General features: G+C 39.5%; 1 protein-coding gene across 1 annotated transcript; it reads right to left on the bottom strand.

Annotated features, from left to right (window-relative positions):
• Nucleotides 1–1,192: 1,192 nt before the first annotated feature.
• KDSR (3-ketodihydrosphingosine reductase) lies at nucleotides 1,193–22,280 on the bottom strand. The gene is made up of 10 exons (XM_042839740.1): nucleotides 22,143–22,280; nucleotides 16,522–16,611; nucleotides 16,055–16,111; nucleotides 12,589–12,654; nucleotides 12,274–12,369; nucleotides 10,735–10,926; nucleotides 9,627–9,710; nucleotides 6,866–6,949; nucleotides 4,918–5,019; nucleotides 1,193–4,583 (listed from the first exon to the last, which is right to left on the bottom strand). Exons 1-10 carry the CDS (start codon nucleotides 22,248–22,250, stop codon nucleotides 4,464–4,466), a joined length of 999 nt encoding a protein of 332 aa, XP_042695674.1. The 5' UTR covers nucleotides 22,251–22,280; the 3' UTR covers nucleotides 1,193–4,463.
• Nucleotides 22,281–22,543: the final 263 nt, after the last annotated feature.

Consider the following 22,543-nt stretch of genomic DNA (forward strand, 5'->3'; position numbering starts at 1 on the left):
GCTTCTGTTCAAGAAGCAAATAGCATTATTTCACCTCCTCCCAGCCCACAACATGCAGATGACCAAAGTCTTCTTTCACTGCTTTAGTGCATTGGGGTTGAAAAGCAAGGAAATAAAAGAGGATGGGAGGTGTGGCTCCAAAGGAGACACCTCATTTAAAAGGTTCTGGTCTCATGAGAGTCTCCCCCAAGTGACAGAGGAAAGCAAGCGACTGAAGGTTTTGCTGTCAGCTCTGGAAGGACACCCACCTACTTGAGTGTGCCTGGTACTATCCCTGTGTGAAAGCAAACCAAAAAACAACCCTACCCAGGTAGTTTAGCCTCTTAGCTGAAATCAGTTTTTGTTTGCTGTTTTATTTAATTTTTAAAAAATGCTATGTATTTTCGTTTCCAAAAATGCCTACAGGAATGAAGAGCAATCTACTTCGCCTGCTAATTCTACTGAAAAGGAAAAACATCAGCAGCTCCCAATGCAATATGGCTGCCTCCCGTTACAAAACTTCTCATTACCTAATGAACACCCTCAGCCCCTTAGGCCCCCTCAGCTTTAAAACATTTTACATAGCATACCTCCCTTTACCCATTATTGATTTTGGAGGATAAATCAGCAAGAATGGCTTTCTGAAAGACTGAATTTCTGTGATCCTGGATTTGACAGTAGCCATCTTCAGGGTATTTCCCCATGACTAGTATTATCTTGGAGTTAGCCTTTCTCTCAAGCTGAAAGATAGTACAATAACTTTATACACAGGATCATGTTCAACTGTGTCTCAGAAGGACAGCCACCCTAACCTTGTTCATTCCTGTTCTTTCCCACTAGAAAGAACGAGCACCGCTTGGCTCATCAGAATTCACGGTCGCTTCCAGAAAGCACAAGTACTAGTTAAGTTCTGGAAGCAATCCTACAATAAAAGCAGATTTTATCAATTTAATGCCACTTTCCAATATCAATTTAGTGTCATACCTATGTTTGATGACACTACTGAATGGAGCACCTTACATCTTCCCCCATTTGCTGCACACCTCTGCCTGGGCTGCCAAAGCAAGGGGGAGATGCATTGCCCCCCTGCTCTTCTACAAAATTAACAGGATCCTGCTGAATTAATCCCAGATTAAAAAAAGAAAACCGCCAAGCCTTGCAAATGAATGTACCTACTGCTCTTCATCCCTTCAAAGAACTTCAGAGCTACACGTTTTGTTGATCCTCCGTTTATTTTGAGAAATATAAAATCTGAAAACTAGTTTACAGTTCTGGCACAAAATAGATGAAGCAATAAGCACAATTTTTTTTTTTTTTTTTTAAACAAATAGTACTATGTATTTTTACCACTTAAAAGTGCCTCAAGTTTTTCACAGCAAATAAAGTTTACCTATATCTTTTGTCTTAGTAAAATATTAAATCCATTTAAATTGCACATGAACACCTTGGTAAAGTTATAATAAATCTGTGTTTAAAGCAGACGGTCATTAGAAACTACACAGAATAGAGAAGACTATCAAAGTCCAAAGTGAATCTTAAAGACTGACCAGGAAAACAAGAGACAAGACACTGCCTGATATGGCACAAGTGATTAAATTACTGACAGCTTTACAAAATGGTAGTTGCATCTATTTGAAGTTCCTCGTGGATTTAATACACTGCTAAAATGCTTCGATGCAGAGGTTCTGTAACATTTAAAGTAGCAAAAAAAAAAAAAATATATATATATATATGTATTTTTTACTCAAACATTATTCCACAAGATTACAAGGCATCTCCTTCACTTAATATTGGACCTTAAAATGAGTATGATCGTAGATTTAGAACGGAGATAAGAGAAAGTTTACATTAAAGGCTGCTGCATTTGACAACAAACTCCATTTTGACAGTAAAACAGCTGGAAAGTTTATCAGTTAAAATGAACCATACGAATGTGCAACAACAGAAGCTGGAACATTCAGAAAGATTATTCTTTACTTGTTTCTTTTCAAAGTTTGCCTGCTTCACATTTCTAGAATTGCTGAGGGGATGCAACCTACAATTTTACAGCCAATACAACTTCTTGCAATATGGAAAAACAGGTGTGAACTGAAGCACCTTTAACTCAGGGCCCTAACTTTCACCCAGTATTCCTCTTCACAAACAGTCCTGCTGAACTACAATCAGTCATTATTTGGAGCATTCTTCAGTCAAGATTTTCAGAAAAGTGACTGGTGATTTAAGATGCCCAACCCGAAATATTCTTAAGAGGCCCAGTTATCACAGTACGTGCACTCTAATCTTCTGAATTATTTCTCAAATGCAAGCCTTTTAATATCCCAAGTTGAAGATCCTATAAAATTCAAGTATCTGAAGTCTTATTGGTTTCAAGACTTGACCTTCAAAGCTTGTGTTGCTCTAAAGTCATTTGCAGAAGCAAATATCTTCCAAACTACCGCATAACCAATTCACCCACTTTGGTATCATTTTGCAAATGATCAAAGGAACATTTGATTTTTGCACCAGGATAACAACTAATGTAGATAACTGGGTCCAAATAGCATTGTTATGTTGCTTTAAGAAACATGGCAATATTGACAATGTATGAGAAATGCTCCACTATGTGTCATTCACATTAAACAGCACAGAAAACACAAATGCAGACTAGATTTCTCTGCACTGAAGCCCAGCTGATTAAAAAAATGCAGGAATATAGTGTACTCTCAAAATTAATTGTATAATATAGGCATGCACAACTTCACATATCTAAAGAAAATCAAGAGGCAGGACCTAAAACACAGGCTTTAGGAAGTATTCTGCAATGCCTTAACGTTTGCAATCCAATGAAATTCTAACCACTGTGAATGAGAGCACCAGTGTGACTCCTCCAAATACATTTGTAAAACAGACATTAAAGCAAGTTTAGCCTACGTGAACAAAAGTTTTTGAAGAGATCAACTGAAATCAGAGGGAGAACAACCAAGTTACATTTCTAAGACTTTCCCCTGTTAACCACCTATTCTTTCTCATCTCAGCTTAACTGAATACCCGTTCTTAAATAGGTATACAGAACATCTTAAAAACAATCAATTTCGCTTGCTTTGCTCTTAAATACTACTTTCAAGGAAGTGAAAACGCCGAGTCTTAACAGTAGTTTTAGGTTCAGAGTACTGACTGAAATGGCAGATCTGACATTTACAACACACTGGCGCTAATAAATACAAAATACACAGCTTTTGGGAAAAAAAGCTCACAAGGCACTTGCTATAGTGGTCCATTAAATAAACAGTGTATATAGTGCACCCTTAAAACATCACTGTTATGCATCAAGCTTTTCCAGTGTTAAACTTGCAATTTATTAGAAAAAAAAACAAAACATTGTGTTCTGTGTATTCTGAAGCAGTTATGGAGCAGTCTTGATTCATATATAATGTAAATCAAGCAAATGAGGAGAGGGACAGAGGAGAGAATTTTAAATAATTTCTTGTTGTGTTAGAAGTTTTTCTGTGTAACAAACAAATTAAGCACAGATACCATTCTGATTCTCCTCCCTGCCCCCTGTCCCAAAAGCTACATTCCTGCTACCCTAAGAGCCCAGCGTCCGAGTCTATCATCACCTACTGGTGTGGCTCATCATTTGTGGCTTTGAAAAATAATGTGCATGACAGTAGCATGAAGCTACTTCCCTTTCCAGAGCAAAAACTGGCAGATAAGAAGAGTGTATAACTTTGACAAATACTTTTCCAATGATTTAAAATGTTGAAAGACATGATCACTCTTGAAAATAGTTTGATTTTTTTTTTTTTGTTCACAGCATACTTCAAGGGCCAGTTACACCTCCTAGCATTTCTCTGTAGGAATGGGTTCTTCATCTCCCTTTAGAAAGTATGCATACATTAAGTCATACTTTTTAATTACTCCCAGACTGAGAAAGCTTAGATTAACCAAAAAAAAAAAATATCTGTCATCTCGAGGTTTCCACAAGTGTGTGCTGAACAGAATAAAGAAAGCTGTCTTTGACTGAAATATCTGTAGATTGGCCATCAAAGGAAAAGTTAACATTCCAAATTAAAAACAGTCCCAAAACATTAGCAAGAGTACTGACTTGTTCAGGGGACTTTAATCTACTTCAGCCCAGTCTGTCATGGTATAGTTATTTTTTTTCCACATAAGCACCAAAGTGAGAAAACCTAAGCATTTGTCCAGAATTACCACACATGGTCCATTCTCACGTTCTACCCTACAGATGACTTACATGTTCCCAAATTCTCTCCAGCTCAAATCACCAAAGGAAAAAAAAAAAAAGCTAATCCTCAATCTCTCTTTTGCATAGCTTGGCATTTTCTGGAGTTAAGCTTCTGTTTTCTTTCATTGCTTTTGAGAGGACTCATCTATCACATAACCAAGTACCTTCAGTCTACATCCTTCAACAGAGAAGCTGAGTCCCACTTGAGCAGCAAGCTGTCCAGGACTGTTTGACATTCTTCTTTCAATTCAATTCAAGATTATTCAGTCTTATCTGTATTTTCAGATTTTTCTCTTTGCATCATGCAGCGTCGAACTATGCTGTCAAAGCTTCCTAGGTAAAAGAGGCCAATGATGCGAAAAATGCCCATGCAAACAACCTGGAAACAGAGAAACATCTTTCAATTCACTTATGACCCTGGATTGTAGCGCATTATTTACTCATGAAGTTCCATACAGGTAATGTAATCAAGAAAAAAAAAAACATATGAAGACATTCTTAACTATGTTCCAGTCCGAGACTGAGCAGTGTGTAGTTATCTCTGCTTTCTTGCCACATTGCTGCTTCAGCTCAAGAACATTGCTCCAGTTTCCTAAATCCAAGCCTCCATGGTATTGACAGCTACTTGATGAAAAAATAATCAATGTTTGCATTATGTTCTACATATTTTAAACTACAAGGAATTGTGACTATGAGGCCTTTGCAAACCTTACCTGCTGAAGACCTTCAGTGATAGAAGTGACTGGTGACATTCCACTTGTCAATATTGATAGCATGTAACCATCTGATCCAACAAAGCTGTTAAAGTTCCCTTGCTGAATGGAAGGAAAACAGTAATTAAGGAAAACGTAATTTACCCAGTTGTGGCAAAACATGACATGCCTTAATTTTACAGCTATTTATAATAATCATACTTAATTTCATGTCACTATGAATGAATACCTCAATGTAAAAAATATGACCACAATTAAGAGCCTATGTTTTAAGAAATATTTTGTACCATACAGCAACATTCTGGAAGACACTCCCTAAAAACAGAGGTGTGATAGATTTCTAAGAATTTCTTTGTATGCTAGAAAGGCTCTATGTTTCTTCTTGAACTATGCCTACCGATAGAGAAAATGCACAACATTCTCCCTGTGAACACGTTTCAGAGAGAATTACACCCTATTTCTGTCAGATCACCAATCACTGCTGTACTCAAAGAATAAAACACTGCTAAACCTTTTTTTTTTTTTTTTTTTTTTTTCCCAAATCAGGTTACTACTGTGTGAGACTTATTGGAGGAGGTGTCCTTCAAACACTGTGCAAAAGGTTCACCTTCACTTATATCAACGGCTTTGATTGGCTGTCCTCAAAACTGCCAAATACACTGCAGAATAAAAGATTCAACTAACAGCAGAAGGGGAGGCTCCCCAGGAGAAAAAGGTGTGGATTTTTTTTTTTTTTTGGGTGGGGGGGGGGACTACTCATCAGAAAAGACTGCAACTCTGTAACTCTGACTCCTGGGCTTCTCCCACTTTATTTTTTTCTCCTAGCAGGTTATGCTGGAAAACAGACTTCCTGACACACTGCACCATGACTGTGGAGCGCAGAAGTGAAAGGGGGGTGGAGGGGTGTTCCTGAATCACAATTATCTATTTAGAGCAGTAGAGGAGATGATATGTGAGTGAAGTACTACCCAGCACACACCTGAGAGAACTGAGTTCCTACAGTCCAAGAACGACCTTTTAGTTTCAATTTTAGTCTCTCAGCTGAGGGTTTGACGGCATAAAGACCACACCTCAACTAATAGACCACCACTGGAAGGAACAGAATAAAAAGATCAGATGCTTATGATTAGAAACCGGATTGGTTGTCCTTAACTACCAGTGCAGAATACCACGTGAGGACATACTGCATTTTGAAAATCACCACCCCAAATCCAGGCGTGGCTTTGCACTTTGCTGCATTTGTGAAGCTATTGTGAAAGTAGCTCAAAACCTTGTTAAAAGTATTGTAATGTAGAATTGTAAAATAATAACAGACAGGATTCAATTGCTGTACTCTAAGGATATTAAATTCCAGTTTTATTTCCACCTCAGAATGTCCTTGCTGTTTGCTTCTTATTTTGTTAAGAAGCAATTTTCAGCACAAATCTCTACAATTCCTAAAAATGCAATGCTCCTTTATAACTAAGAACATCTTACTGTATTCTAATCACTCATAAATCAGATACTTTAGACATTTATAGCCAAAAAGGCTAGACATCTTCCATTTATTTTAAAATCATTTTGATCTAAGCTCATATTCAAGAAAAATTAGACTGTCAAAGAAGCTTTTGAGGTTAGACAAATGGTATTTGATACATAAAAAGCCAATATAGTTCAGTGCTTTGAAACACAGCCATAACCTGCTTTTGAGACATTGTATCATCCCAAGGCAGCCTTTTATTCTAAAGGACAACTTTGGATACATTTTAGTTCAAAAAGATGGCACAAAATCATTTGTGCGCACAGCCGCAAAAGAGGAATAGAAAAAAACTTCCTGCTCAAACTAAGGAGAGCCCACCACTTCTTGTAAATTGATCTTATTTTTAGCTCAATCATGCTCTTAAACAAGCATTACAAGCCATCTTGGTCTCTCCTTTGAAGGTCATACTTTAAGAAATGATTTACTTACTATGGCATCTTTGACTATAACTCTGGCAACTTGTTCCGCTTGGCAAACAGATGAGGTTTCAGAAATGAGCTTTGTCTCTAAGGGCTTTAATAGAAAAATGTCATTAGAAGTTGGACTCAGAACACACAGGAGAGAGAACACGAAGGACAAATTTTGGTTTTGGGTCTTTCAGTGCAGGGGGTGCTGCTTATAAGCGGTACCGTTCTGTCACTTAAAACATCCGCTGAAAAGAAAAAGCACCTTCACAAGTAGCAGTTTTACAGAGAGAGCTGCCAGCTTCTAGGCAGTACTTTCCCCCTTGGAATTTATTACCAACAAAAAAGGAGATGGTGTTCTTTCCAAGTATTTGATTTTCAGAAGGCAGAAAAATGCTTAAGCTATGTCTCCTCAATGCCTCCGTTTTTCCTTTTAATGAATTAAATAATTAAATGCCTTATGAATTTGTTTTGTGGGATTTTACTTTTTTTGTTTGTTTCTCAAACACCACACAGGTACCCACCAAAATCCAACACTGTATTTCACTTTGTGTTTCAGAGCATTTATCTCATTTTACCTTACTAGAAGAAAGCAGCCACAGCAATTTGATCAGTCACAATTTCTTTTACAAAAATAAGTCTGATCTGTTTTAAGAGCAAGCAGTGAAAAGGTTTGAGAAGTATTCAGAAGCTTGTTTGTCATTTATTTGCTTCTATAATGCTGGAGCTAAATGCATGGCAAGCTGTTTGAATGATAAATATATGAAGATAAATGGTTCTGTTGATAAAGAACAAACTGCACTAAATTAGGAAAAGAAGAGTGGTTACAAGTAATTTGTTACAGAGAAGAATTGAATTAGATTTAATGAAGTTGAATGGAAGCATTCAAACTTAGTCAAATACTTAGTATCCATAAAGCATTTTAAGATTAATCCTTTGAAACACACACACTTCTTGAAAATCCCACACTTCTAGGGAAGAAAATTACAGGCTTCTCTCTCAATTTCAATCTGAAGTATCTGTGAAATTGTGAATCCCCATGTGCTGACCAGGCTCACTGGTTTATTTTTTAAACGTGTATTGAGAAAAAAAAGAGTCAGAGTCTTTGGCAGAGGAAATCACACACAAACACCTTTCACCTGCTTTCCTACGGTGGTATAGTCTGTGTCACTAGATCTTCATTTCATAACCCATGCAGAATTTAATTCACTGCCCAGTGTCGACAAAATCCATGAGATACAGATGTCAAAAATCAACTACAGTACTTTAAGTTTTGGAAAAATCAGCAGCTATTTGAGGGCGTCTCACTAAAGTTAATGACATGCTGAGAAAAAGGCAGGCAGAGCTCAACCATCAAACACTCCATCTGATTAGCCAGTCAAAGCACTGTTACAATTTGTCACGCAGTTATCTCAGAAAAAGAGCTTAGTGATTAAACACAAGGAAGAAGCATCCTTGCAGCTGACTTTTTTTGCTTAAACTAACTATGAGCAATGATTACAGAATAAAACAGCTTAGCCTTAATGAGATGCAAACCACAGAAACAGATGTTCTAAACTCAGCAGTACTAAATAAATGCAACCAAAATGAATGACATTCTGAACTGTTAAATGACAGAATATTGCAGTGATTTAAGGTATCAAGGTAGTCACACAACAAAAAGAGTTCATGTGTGCTAAAACGATGCATAAACATGTTTAAAAGACAATGCCTTTTTGATATAAAAAAGCCATATATATACACACACATCACTGATTCCCCTTAAACAGAAATCTGAGATCAACAGAACATTTTGCTGGAGAGTATATTTCCCCGCAGCAGGCTATTATGAAGAAAAGACAAAGAATGTGCAAACTACACAAGCATCTGCAGATGTGTAATTCTTTATGTGGATGTGTGGAAGTATGTTTAATACAGAAGATCTATTACCAAGAAGTTACAAAGAATTGTGTTACACAGTCCCTACTGATTCCTATAGAAAGGGTGAAAGACAAAACAAAACTTAACCTCAATTTCCTATTACACATTATATTAGATGAAGCATCTTAAACGTGGCTAATCTACAAGTACCACTGCATGGTTAGCAGACACATCAGCATAAACAGGGGCTCAAAAGTAGCACTGCCAGCACCCTTTTTTGATATTCCATTTTATGCACAGGAATTTGCCAAGTGATGAGAAGCAACTAAATTTCTGAAGGTCAAAACCTGCTTTAAGCTAAGCTAAATGAAAAAGGCAACCACTGATACACCTCTCTGAAAAAGCAGTAGTGCCAAACAGAATGACAAAGCTTCCTTTCTACGTTAATAGTGGTTGTTCTTGCATATAAAATTGTGCCATAACACGTATTCACATAGAACAGTTGGTTTGCACATCTCAGTGAAGAACTGGAGTTTTCCTTTCATCTGTCAGGACCATCCTAACAGCACAATATCAAAAGGTGCAAAAAAGGTACACTATTGTGGCTCATCAAGCTTTTATATCAAAACAAGTTACAGTGGCTTTAGTTTGCTATTTTGCAACATTCAGATTGCATGCAGAAAAGCTTATTAGTGTTTCAGCTATTAAAGTTAAGCAGTTCTTCCATTTAAAGCCAGAGTAAACTACACTGGACAGCGAAGTTGATAAAAACCAATGTGTTTGATCATTTTAAACATTTTAATATGCACTGTTTCAAGAAGTACTACAGAAGTGAATGATACCTGAAATGCATTGTTTATTATAAAGTACACCTTTTCAACCATTTACCTTTATAACCATTACAGTGTTGCTGAAGGATGATTTACCTTTGTTTTACTTTCTTCTGCAAAGCCTGGTGTGTCAGTATCTGGAGGATAGGCCACTGTTACATAGATATTATAAGGCTTGACCTGCAGTTGACAAAAAAAGAAGTGTTATCTTATTACTAACAGCCTTTACATTTCTCTCATAATTTTGTTAATTTCTCTTAAATTCACGCTTGCTTTATTTCTTCAGATTGCTTGTGGTGTTAAATCATCCACACACTCAACACCTGTAAGACTCGGAGCTTTGTCAAATGAGGAAGAAAACACAGATTTTAAAGATGTGGTTGTGTTGCCTTGTTTGGTAAACACCTTTAAAAATTCAACAAAAAAAATATATCACCAGTTTGAAGACACTCAGCAGTCCCACTGCTCTGCAGGCCACAACCCTCTAATCCTGACCAACACCATCCACTACACTGAAGGAAAACAACAGCGATCATGCAAGGTCTAGAACCAAACAGATTAAGGAAAAATCACTTCCCAATCAATTTTACCTGTCTTACTGCAGTGACATACTTCCAAGCCTCATCTTATCAAATAATGAAAACAGTGTTGTTTTTGCTTTTTGTCTGAACTTAAATGTAGGCTTAGAACATTGCAATATATAAAGCTCACATATACCAATGTCTAGAAGAGTGAACCACTTTGAATAGAGGATTTGGTTATCAATTCAAGCATGCAAGTTTTACTGTCTCATATGGCTCACATACCATTCATTTAGCATTGTCTTGCAATCAGCTTGGAAATCACAGGCCTACACACCAACCCCTCACATAACCATGGGATCTTCAACACCATTCTGCTTAAAATTCAAGTCCCTTTCATTAAAATAGAAGATATTTAGACATAAGATAAATAGAACATATAAGTTTGTATGTGGTCATCTTCAGTTCTAGAAACAAACTGAGTTTCTTCTCTCTTGTGCAACTGAAAGCTTAGTTTCCACAGCCCTGCACAGAGCAATATGGTTGTACTGCTCCCAAAGAAGCATCAACACAACAGGTATCAGCAGAGCTGCACAAGACTACTGAAATAAAAACGTGCTTAGCAGCTAGTGAAAATATATGTTCTTGTTTACAAGCAAGAATACTTCAATCATTTCACACACCTCCATTTGCAGGGCTTCGGCCAATCCTCGAAGAGCAAACTTGGTTGGAGAATAGGCTGTATAACCAAAAAGGCCCAACTGCCCAGCCTGAGATGATACAAACACAATCCTTCCCATCCGCCGTTCTTTCATGGTAGAGATCACTGCACGACTCGGGTAAACACTACCCAGATAATTGACTGCCATTAATCTCTGTAAAAAAGGATACTGAAATGGTATCTGAGTCACAGATTCAGAATTCTTCAGATGCTTAGTATTATTTCTCCAAAATCCCTACTGAGGCTTGCTTTAACATCAAACTCCACTAGATTTCTATTTCTATCAGCTAGCAAAGTAAACAATTGTTTTCTCCTGTATTAGTTTCATAAACCATTCTATAGCTAAGAATCTCACCATAAGATAAAAAAGGAAATGCACTGCATATACAAGTGTTAATGGCATTCAGGATACTGATAATGTGAATTACTATGGCCTTCACAAAGAAAAAAGGGCAAATTACAAAAAACTGACTTGAACAGTGTCTAGAAAGCAATGCATTTATACACAATGTACAAAAACATACTGAAATGAAAGTTTAAAGGGCTTCCTAAAAAAGAAGCAGAAAAAAAAAATCCTTGTACATATGCACAAGCTCTCATTGTAGATAAATAAGATTAATTTTTCTGTTTCATTCTCCTGAGGACCTGGAGTCTCCTCCTCTGGAGATGTTCAAGACCTGCCTGGATTGTGTGATCTGGTGTAGGGAACTTGCTTTGGCAGGGAGGTTGGACCTGATGATCTCTGGAAGACCCTTCCAACCCCTACAATTCTGTGATTCTGTGATCTAAAACACAACAGGTGGCCTGTACAAACAACAAAACAGATTATTTACACTTACTGTTACACTTACTATAATATTATGCCTATTTAGTATCAAGCCTAATTAGCATTTTCACGTGGCTCAGTGATGAGGTGGGAATCAAAGTAACCAAAAAGAAGAGAGGATGTTTTTGTTTTTTTAAATACACATTTTGGTTTGGGTTTTATTGTTGTTTTATTGTTTGTTTTTGTGTTGTTTTTTTTTTGTTTGTTTGTTTTTTGTTTCGTTTTGTTTTGTTTTTTCCTTCCCATCAAGCTGCGTAAAGTTACTAACAATTTGTGCACCTCAGAGTTGAATGCTGGCAAGATGGATTCCTCTTAAACAGATTCAAAATACGGGAAAAAAGACCCACACATCTTCACCAGGAAAAAAAGAGACCATATGAAATTCAGTGTCTTTCACAGTGTGTTAAATAAAAGCACACATCAACCTTCCTTGCCATCTTGAGGTCCTTCCCTATCCCAGGTGCAAAATTCACTGTTCTGAACTATCCATGGACCAATAATCAGGTAAAAAAAAAAAAAGTTGCAATCCTTGCAATTCTATAAATGCATACAAAAACCATTACTAATGAAATATATGGCTACTTATACAGTCTGGAAAGACACAGTAAAATAATCTATTCCTTATAACAGGGGAATGACTAATTACTTGCAATGAAATAAAGCATGATCACTCACTTCAAAAGAATTCACTTCAATATCCTCAAATTTTCCTGTAACTGATGTTCCTGCACAGTTAACAAGCAGGTCAACTGGCCCCAGCTTTTCCTGAGCCTGCAAGAGGACAGAAGTTAAGCTCTCTAGCAGGAAAAAGCATTCATATAGTACAGTGCCATTATAAGTTATGTTACCACTTGGAACACATCACACAGAAATGACATTTATATATATTTATATATACATTTATATATATATATATATATATACACACACACACACACACACACACACACACACACACACACACACACACAAGTAAAACAGTTGCCTCACCTGTTTTAGAACATTCTCCACCTGTTCATAGTCTTTAGATACATCAACAGAAATACACAGCACAACCTAAAAAAAGGAAAATGAAAGAAATTTTATAATTTAAGTCCAAGAATGGTTGGCCCCAAGCCTTACAAAAGAAACTGCACACTGCTTAATTAGGTCATATGAGGGACAAAATTAGAAAAATCAAGACAAAGAAGAACTGACTAGTGGCACAGTGCTACACATGCCTAAAACGTGATTTAACATTTACTCCTTGTCTGGGAACAAGAGATTATGGATTTTAGTTTGAACGACACAAGAAAAAGAAAATAGACACTGGCCCAGGGGAGGATATGTAAATAAACAACAAAAATTAAAAAAAGAGACAGCAATGTCTTAAGTTTTGTTGCAGCTGGAAGTTAGGTATTGCTTTTCTTTAAAACTGCTGGTTACATTTAGCAACATCATCTCAGAATCTAAGTTTTGGAGGCACTGTCCAGTCAACTTCCAGCCAAAGGAAGCACTGACTTTGTGGTATCACCAACTCTAAGATCACTGCCAACTCCAGCTTGGCCAGGGATTTACAAAGAGACTATCCTCTCTGCTAAACAATCAGCAACATTCAGGGGCAACTCAGTATCTTGAAATGAGAAGCAATCACATACCATAATAAAAGTAGAGACTGCTATATTCTCATCCCAATTTCTATGCCTTACTTTACTTTGTTCAATTCATTTAAAGCTGGTTTCAGGTGAAATAAAGTCATCGCCAGTTTCTAACGAGTGCCATCAGGGTCACTTGTCATGAAGCATGCCAACAAAAATGAAGAAAAGCTTACCAAAGTGTAACTAACTGCTTTGGCAGCCAGTCATTTGTCAGTTTTGCCTCTGGTCAGACTGCAACACTTCCCAGCTACATAAACAGAATCTGCTTGCCATTCCTGTGCAGCAGGTTGGCTATTCCTGCCTTCCAGCACTGTGCATAGCTGGACGTCGGAGTAAACTTGTGGTGCAAGTTATTGGTTGGCCAGCAAGCATCTCCCCTCAGGGCATTTGTAGATTTTAGAAATATTTATCTTTACCGTAAGTTTGAGAACAACAAACAGCTGAGCTAAGATAACACTGATTTACCATCTGGATGTCTTCACAAGATCAGCAAGGTTAAAAAAAAATAATCACAGTTCCATATGAAAATTGGACATTGGGCCACAGATCAGTTAATCATACTGTGAACAATACACTCAGGAACTAGAAATGCTTGTATTGGCTAACACCACATCATACAATTCATCTTTTTGCTTCTATTATTGTATTTCCTTTCTGCTACATTAAGTTGATTATCTCCAGTCCAGAGCATGCACTGTGAATGTGGTCCTAATAAACAGATTATGCTGCCAGGAAGTCCAATATCCTCATTCCAGTTCCTCACGTTTTGTTCTAATAGAGCATTGTCTGATCATTCCTGAAGCATTTATTTCTCAATAAAAGCTAAATTCCACTCCCAGCGAAGTAGCTAGGAATATTCCATACTAGGAAAGGGGTTTTTAAAAATTTCAAAAAAAAAAACTATGGGCAAGTATTTCATTCCACTGCACACCTTTATTTGTACAGGCTGCACTGTCAGCATTCTAAATAAATCACATATAAATGTCCTTCAGAGAAAACACGCCAAATCAAACACCTAAAGGTATGTAGACACCACAATCCTGGTTCTCAATGCTACTTAGTATTACATATACATGCGTGAGCAGAATGCATACAGCATATAATCAGGTAAAAACTGGTATTTCCTCTGGATTTTTGCTCCCTAGCTTGACATCTTGCAAATGTAACAGCCTCTGCAGTCTGCCAATCCATCCCAGACAACTCCATGCTTTCAGCAATCTTCTTGTACAGCCTCTGTCTGTTCAGCTGCCCTCATTTGTCAGCTTCTTATCTGCTGTTCCAGACATTCTGCTTTTTCTGTTTGTATTCTTTGAATTTAGCAGTCTTCCCTGTGACAATGACTACAACTCAACAATAGATACACGAGGGCACTCCCACTACAGCCAGTGGAAGTACAGACAAGTCTAAATTTGCTAGTGTTAAAACAATCCTGCTTAGCCCACACTGAAGCTTGTTCAGTCTTGAACTTAATGAAATTTTAACTGAGACTCTTGAAGGTATACCTAGTATTCTTCTTCAGAAAATTAAAGTGTAAGCCCACATCTGTCAAGCTTGGACAGATTTTTAACAAGAGCATTTTGACAGTGTTTGACAAAATTCACCACAACCCTGGGAAAAGACTAGAGCATGGAACCATAGAATGGCCTGGGTTGAAAAGGGCCACGATGATCATCTCGTTTCAGCCCCCCGCTATGTGCAGGGTTGCCAACCAAGCAGCTAAAGGAAAACTGTGACCGGGATTTATTTGTTTTAAAAGGGGACAAAACATTGCTCCTCCTCACCTCACATGACTTCATATTTCAAAATAAATTTGATCTGAGTAAGGCAACATGCACAGAAAGATCACCTTGAGCCATTTGACAGGAATGAGCAAAGACAGAATCAGAGTTTGCTTGATACCTTCATTTATATCAGCTAGTACTAGCATTATTGTACCACAGTACTATTGTATTATAGTACTAGCTCCCCAGTGTTCATCTTCCTCCTTTGCTTCTTTTCAAGAGAATATCAAACTTCCTAATTTACCAGACTAAACAAGTGACTTATTACATCCAATAGACACCAAATTCCTTATCACAAACAAATTGCTTGCATTTGTAACAATGAAAGTAAGAATCAGCTTCTGGAACACGAGAAAGAGGAAATCAAAGATGCAATGTTCTCAATGCTGTTTCCCTTTTCCTTTCAATTATGAGTATCAAGAAAAAAAAACATGGTAATATTTCATCTCGAAATTGTGCTTTTTCAACACAGAAAGCTGCCCCTACTTTAACAGCTAGTAGTCCAGCAAGCATTAATGCACTAAAACAGTGCATTAAGCATGAGTACACTATTTATTTACTAAGGTACCTTCAGTGTTCAGAAACCTCAGTGCTTTGCCAGGGAAACAGCAATACACAGCACAACATAGGGAACAAAATCTGAAAACAAGTACCTAAATATATTCCCCATTACAACTGCTGTATTTATGATCTCTTGAAGAGAGACTTGAAAAAAGTAAGTTATTCTCCTCAATCTTGAACAATACAAACACTTATCAAGTGACAGCAAACTGCAGCTATCAAAAAAATTCTATTACATCTACAGATGAAGATACCAATCTTTTTCTCTGAGAAAAAAAAAAAGTTAGTGTACTAACCAGGCAACGTCAAATGTAGCAGAGTTTGGAACATCACACGTAGACAGATTGGAATTGTTTGAATTCAAGTGAGGCCTCACCTATTTGTAATCAAACAGCTTGGTTTTAAAAAACAGACTACCAGAGCTATGCTGAAGTGACTATCTTGAAACACAACAGTTACAGGTAACAGCGATCTTACCTGCTTGTCATTAACAGAGTACTTTTCTATTTCCTTCTTTGTCTGTAACAGCTTGTTCTGAAATGGATAACAAGAACAGCTAAAGCAGCTCAGTTATGAGAACATATTAGTCTCCGGTATTTCAAGAAGCCCTAGAAACTTTCTCTAAAAACAAGAACATTATCATCAGCTAATGATAACACTTTTCTATAGTCATCTTAGAGATTTATGAACATACATTCAAAACATCAACTCCATGTGATAGCAACGGAAGAGTTTTAATGCAAGCCCATCACAAATCTTTTGTTTGGATACACTTCTCAAAAAGGCAGCCATCTCTACCCTGAAAATACATTCATTTAAATGATTAGGACCACCTTATAGCATACAGTGAAAAAAAGAACGAGTAATTATCAATTTCCAAATTATCCTCAGCCATACCAATTTCATTAATATAGTGTAGCCAGCAAAAATACAAATATGCTTACCTCATCTCTTGCAATCAGTGTTATGAAAGCACCTTGCTTATAACATTCAATAGCAATACATTTTCCAATTCCACTGGAGCCTCCAGTTACCTAGAAGTTATTTGAAAGTCAGTTAGTCCATTATTGTCATCCCTACTCCTATACCACAATAAAAATCAAATCAAAACTCTAATAGTGTACTGAGATTCAAATATTATCCAGTGAAGTATGAATACACAAGATATACAGAAGTTAGTTTTCTTACTGAGTATGAATGAAAAAACAAAATCTCACCACCCTGTCAGGCAACTCTTTCTGCCCCAAATATCAGCTTTACCTTGGTGGTATTTCTTCATGTTTCTTATGTCAGGCTCACTCAGACCACTCTCACTTGCCTTTGATTAACTTATTTTTAAAGTACAGTAACAGTTACAAGTTTGAAATCACTATTAAGAATGCAATTATATACTGCCCCTCCAAAAATTCATAAAGCGAGCAATCACACCCAGTCTGCCAAAAACATCATGTAAACAAACACAATTTTAAAAGTTATCTTCTTTTTTATTAAATAAACATCCTTGATTTGACAGCTGATCTGCTGTAGAGCACGTCTCACAGTTCACATCTGGATACTGAACTGCCTGTGCCATCCCTGAATGCCTTTCTGTGGGGATCCCAGTTTTAAGCCTCCACAAGCCTTTCTTTCTTCCTCTAAACCATAATTCTCAGTGGTCTTCCATGCAAGCAGGAAATAACCAGTTTGACTGCAGAAAACGCAAGGTGATGGCTACAGCCCCATACTAATAAACAGGTTAAAGTCACCTTATCACCCCCCTCACTGCCCTCCTGAAAAATCTATTTGCAAACTCCATTTAAAACAAAACACAGATGGTGACCCAACTGCTCTTCTTCACAAAGATAAAAGCCTCTGCCTGATATGACTTCCAGGTGATTTGTTCATTTAAACCCAGTGTCTGCACATGCCTTCGGTCCTTAAATACAGAGTTGTATTTTCCTTGCATGGCAAAATTTGTTGAATCTTCTTCTAAGAGCATATCACTGAGAAAATACCAGAATGCTTTATTGATGAAGTGAGTTCTGAAACACAGGCTTAAATATTTGAAAAAGAGATTCACATTCCTCTGGAAGTTGTTACTTCTGTTCTTTGTCAAGACTTCAGAGAAAGTAAGGTATCACCTCTATTTCAACTATGAGAAATGGAACATGCTGAGCCGATCAGTGGAAGAGCAAAGGCTCCCAGTCTCATCTGCACATGCCTCAGACTTACTACCTTCAAAATTCTTTCATATTCCTGGAGGCAGTAAAGCCAAAAGAGTTAGAAGTACGCTCCCATGAGTCACCGAACTCTTCTTTCTTATGAGTGTCTCATCACAAAACTTAAATAAAACAGCTCAGTACACCAAGGGTGATCATGTAACTTCAGAAAACTTATTTTCAACATAGTCTACAGTTTTTGTCTAATTTGTCTGCTGTAATGGGTCAAGAACTTACAAAGACTAACTTCAGCTTATACAGAGCTTCATAGACTTCTCTATTAGAGGAAGTCACTTCAAATCATCTTCTAATCGACTCTTCACTACACCAACCTTTGTGGGTGACTTCAAGATGCTTGTTCTGTTCTGCAGATCATAGAATGGCCTAGATTGAAAAGGACCACAAGGATCATCTCGTTTCAACCCCCCTGCTACCTGCAGGGTCTCCAATCATCAGACCAGGCTGCCCAGAGCCACATCCAGCCTGGCCTTGAATGCCTCCATGGATAGGGCATCCACAGCCTCCTTGGGCAACCTGTTCCAGTGCCTCACCACCCTCTGAGTGAAAAACTTCCTGCTGCATTCTGAGTAAAGGATGAGTGTTAATGTTTGGGGACTCCAGCAGAATCCCAGCATCATTTAATTCTTCACAAGAGAAGAGTTAATTTTTTTTATTCCCAAAGCATCTTTCAAGAATCCAATAAATCTCTAGAAGGATCAAGAGATTCAGTTTGATGTATTCAAGCAAACTTCAGTTCCACAGATGATCTTTTACAGATTTTCAGCAGCAGCTGATACATCAGCACAGGAACTAATGAACGCATGTGGAAGATTGCTCCAATTCTCACTTCTGGCACAGCACTGAGGCACAGCTGATTGCCACCTGTACAAATTGCTAAGTGTCATGAACTGGTCAACTACACCAGTGTTTGAGGAATTCTTTGAAGGTATATAGCCTCTGGCTTGTCAGACAACACTAACGTTCACTTCAGAAAGACGAGGTCTGAAGTCGAGCAAGAAAAGGAAGTTTTTATTTATAGACATACCCAAGAATGCTAGATAGGGGCTCATGTCAGATAGGTCAGTGACAAAAGGCAGAATCAGTTAGCTGGGAACTTCAGTGTTTAGGTGGAAGGCTGTTACTAACACGTTGGAGGTTGTTACTAACATGCACCATGAGGCGCAACGTAACAGTAAGGAAACAGAACAACTCAACGATCAATGAATAAGTGCAATTCCAAATCAACACAACTATCATCAGAAGCAGTCAAAATGAAGACCTGATATGCTCTTTCCAGCAGGGCTTGTTAGCTTTCACTTAGCAGAAGCACAGGATGCAAGCTGGCTTCGTGCTTCTAGACAGTGCTCTAACAGCAGGTATTTAGTTCCACTGAAACAGAACATCCCTGTAACCTGCTCCGATTGCCTGGTGTGCCTGACTGGACTCCAAATGACCTCCTGTTGAACCTCTTGATGCATCCAAGCCACAGGTCACAGTGCTCCCAGTGCAAGAGCTACAAAGCTGAGACACAGAGATGGGTCAACTCCTGAACACCCAGAGCCTGCTGCCGTTATCTGATGGGCTCTGCACAGAATTGCTGAAACTACTCCTAGTCCTGAGATGGCCCTTACACCTTTAGCTCAGGTATGCTGAAGCTCAACTAAGCCCAAATGAAAGGCTCTGCTCAAACTGAAAGGAAGACAATCACAAGCAGCAAACATCCTTACATTCCTGCCATAGTTAGCACACAAAAGCAAACATACATATAAAAGCATTTTGTTTTACTACATAGCAAAACCTGATGCTCGAATCAACCTGATAGCTGCAAAGTCCTTTCTATTTAACAGTGCCCTCTGAGGTTACCAAAACACACAGCAGATATGGAACAGAAAACCCCCCCCACAAGATGAGATCAGTAATTTGGAGTTCTGTGGAGTTCCATTCCTCACTAACTAGAAGAGACTCCTGTGGTCACGATCCCTCTCTAAAGCATACCTCATGTTACACAGCAAGCACTTCCATCACAGAAGTGACTCCAGGAGAGGACAAGAGGGAAAGAAACCCCAACAACAACAACAAAAAACAACCACACATTTTCTGCCTCAGATTCCTGTCCTCATAGCTTGAACACCTAGCTATATTAACCACTACAACTGTTAGGAGCACAGAGAAACAGCCTCTAAAAATGATTGACTGCGAAAAAAAAAGCTGATTTAAATTGAGATTTCAACAAGTAACTGCTAGGAAACAATATACACAACTGTGTCCAAACACATCCAACGACCTTCTTTAAGAAATACTACAGGTATTCTCTTGCACACGCAAAGGAGGAATTACATATACAGATCATATAAACGGATTTTGACCTCTTCTGTGAAAACACTTCAAGGAATTCTTGGAACAGTGCTGGAGTCCTGAGTATTTTCATTAAATCTTCTGATAATCTCAGTAGCAGAGAGCACTCACTCCTATTATATGATGCAAGAATTCACATTGCACATGTGATGTGTAAAGACTCCATGAGCACAGTTTCAAATTTACAGAACTATCATCCAGTATTTTTCCTTACACAATTCACCCAAACATTTGAAATCAAAACATGCAAGTTTAACAGCATCAGGGTTATTAGCAGCACCTCTATATCCAAAAACCAAAATTCTGAAACAACTGCTCCACATTTCATTTGTTTGCATGAATGTTTTCAGAGTATAACTGAAGCCAAAGTCAAACAAGTGCTTCTCCCAGCAGCAATGCCACTGAAGCTCATCACCCACAGATTTGTAAGGTTGTCAACAGTTTGCACAAAACCATGAGAAAGGTGATGCTGATAAATACCTACAGTCTTTCTTCTATTGGTGTATCAATACAGTTAATCCTCCAGAGGGTGGTGATGCACTGGAACAGGTTGCCTAAGGAGGTTGTGGATGCTCCATCCACGGAGGCATTCAAGGCCAGGCTGGATGTGGCTCTGGGCAGCCTGGTCTGCTGGTTGGCGACCCTGCATGTAGCAGGGGGTTGAAACTAGTTGGATCGCTGACATCCTTTTCAACCCAGGCCATTCTATAGTCCTATGAATAGTCATTTTGAGACCTTCACTTGTGTCAAATTCAGCTTACGTGGCTAATATAATTAGCAGTAGCTGTTGTGAGGGAAGGTTTCTCCCACGAGATTATTCTTTGTCGTTTTCTATGTGAGCCAACTGAAGTGGTTCTTCGAAAACAGAAGAACCAGCAGAGTAGCTTTGAAAAAAGCGTAATGACATAAAGAAAAGACAACATTTGGGATAATCAGGTTAAAAACAAACAAGTGAACAATATTCTGGAATGGAATACACCAAACACTTTATTGTTTATTATTCTATTTTCATGTGAGCATTGCAGAAGACCCTTATCCTGTTTCACCTTTGCTTTTACGCAGTACAGAAGGATTCCTGCTTAGCAAGCATTACTGCTGTGGGAAGAGACTCAAAGAGAGAGCCTTCACTCACGGTCTAATATCTCACGATGCTGTAAAGCCAGTTACAGTACCCAGCAATACCCACTGCACCAAGTAACTCAGGAACACTGTCGTAACTTGGACAGCTTGAAGCGGGGACAGCTCTACCTGCGAAGAGCAGTACTAAAACAAATAGGCAGACAAAAATGCAAACAAAAAAACAAGGCACCGCAGGGAGCTAAAATATATATATATATATATGTGTGTGTGTATATATATATCTCCCCAAAGCCGAGCAGCTGTCAATGCCTTCGCACCTCAAAGGTCTAACTGCTGCATTACCCCAAGCCCTGCTGTAAGGAGGGCGATCCGCAAGCAGATTCAACAAGCAAACAGCACAGCTGCTCTACGCAGAGCACACCCGGGCGAACTACAGCTAGTCCCGCCATCCGACTGAAGGAGCACCGCTGTCCCGACTCGCTCTCACGCACCCACGTGCCGCACCCGCAGGCCCCCGGCTGTCGCTCCCCATCCCGCAGCCGTCCAGCTTTCGGCGGTACGCACCTGGGGTACTGTTCAAACGCTACATTTTCCCTGATAACCCCCCCCTCAAAGGCTCGCTCCTACCACGCTGATTACAGACAAGCAAAACGTTGCTCGTGGACACGGATACCCGCGCTGCGTGCTGTCTGCCCGCTTCCCTTCGAGTCAGCCCGCCCGTTTCCTCGCCCCGGCTCTCCTTTCAGCCCGCGCCTTCCCCCTCCCGCGGAGGGCCGCGCTCCAGCACCCCGGCAGACGCAGCCGGGCCTTTGCCGGGACACGGCGGCCGCGGCCTCCCCGCTCCCTCATCCTGCCCAGCCGGACCGCTCCCCCGCGGTCGGTCGGCCAGCAGCGGCCGGGATCGGGGCGGGGAGAGGCATCGCTCGACTCACCACGACGTGCGCGCCGGGCAGCTTAAGGGGTTTGGGGCTGATGAGCGGCGACACCATGTAGAGGAGAAGGACGACGGCCACGATGAAGGCGGCCGCCAGGAGCAGCATGGCTCGGGCCGGGCTTGCCGCTGGGGAGGGGGGAGGGAGGTGGCGGGCGGTGACGCGGCCCCGGGGGCTGCGGGAGGCGCCGAGCGCGGCGCGGCCCGGCGCGGACAGCGGGAGCACAGCCGGTACCCGCCTGCGCCGCGGCGCCACGGGGCCAGGGAGGAGAAGGGAGGAGGAGGAGAACGCGGCCGCCACTCCGCGCCCTGATTGGCCTGTGGGCGGGGCGGGCGCGGCCTCGAGCGCGGGGATTGGCCAGTGAGCCAGGGGAAGGAACTCGCGGATTGGCCGAGGGGCGG

The sequence above is a fragment of the Centrocercus urophasianus genome, unplaced genomic scaffold (assembly GCF_019232065.1).
Source record: "Centrocercus urophasianus isolate 14NV4802_14NV808 unplaced genomic scaffold, USGS_Curo_1.0 seq_11, whole genome shotgun sequence".
NCBI lineage: Eukaryota > Metazoa > Chordata > Aves > Galliformes > Phasianidae > Centrocercus > Centrocercus urophasianus.

Excerpts from the sequence above, each read along its gene's own strand:
- KDSR (XM_042839740.1), bottom strand. The coding sequence starts at position 22,250 with ATGCTGCTCCTGGCGGCCGCCTTCATCGTGGCCGTCGTCCTTCTCCTC. Across the intron at positions 16,112-16,521 it reads CACTGATTGCAAGAGATGAG|AACAAGCTGTTACAGACAAA; the intron begins GTAAGCATATTT and ends TATCCATTTCAG. Across the intron at positions 12,655-16,054 it reads ACTCTGTTAATGACAAGCAG|GTTGTGCTGTGTATTTCTGT; the intron begins GTAAGATCGCTG and ends TCCTTTTTTTAG.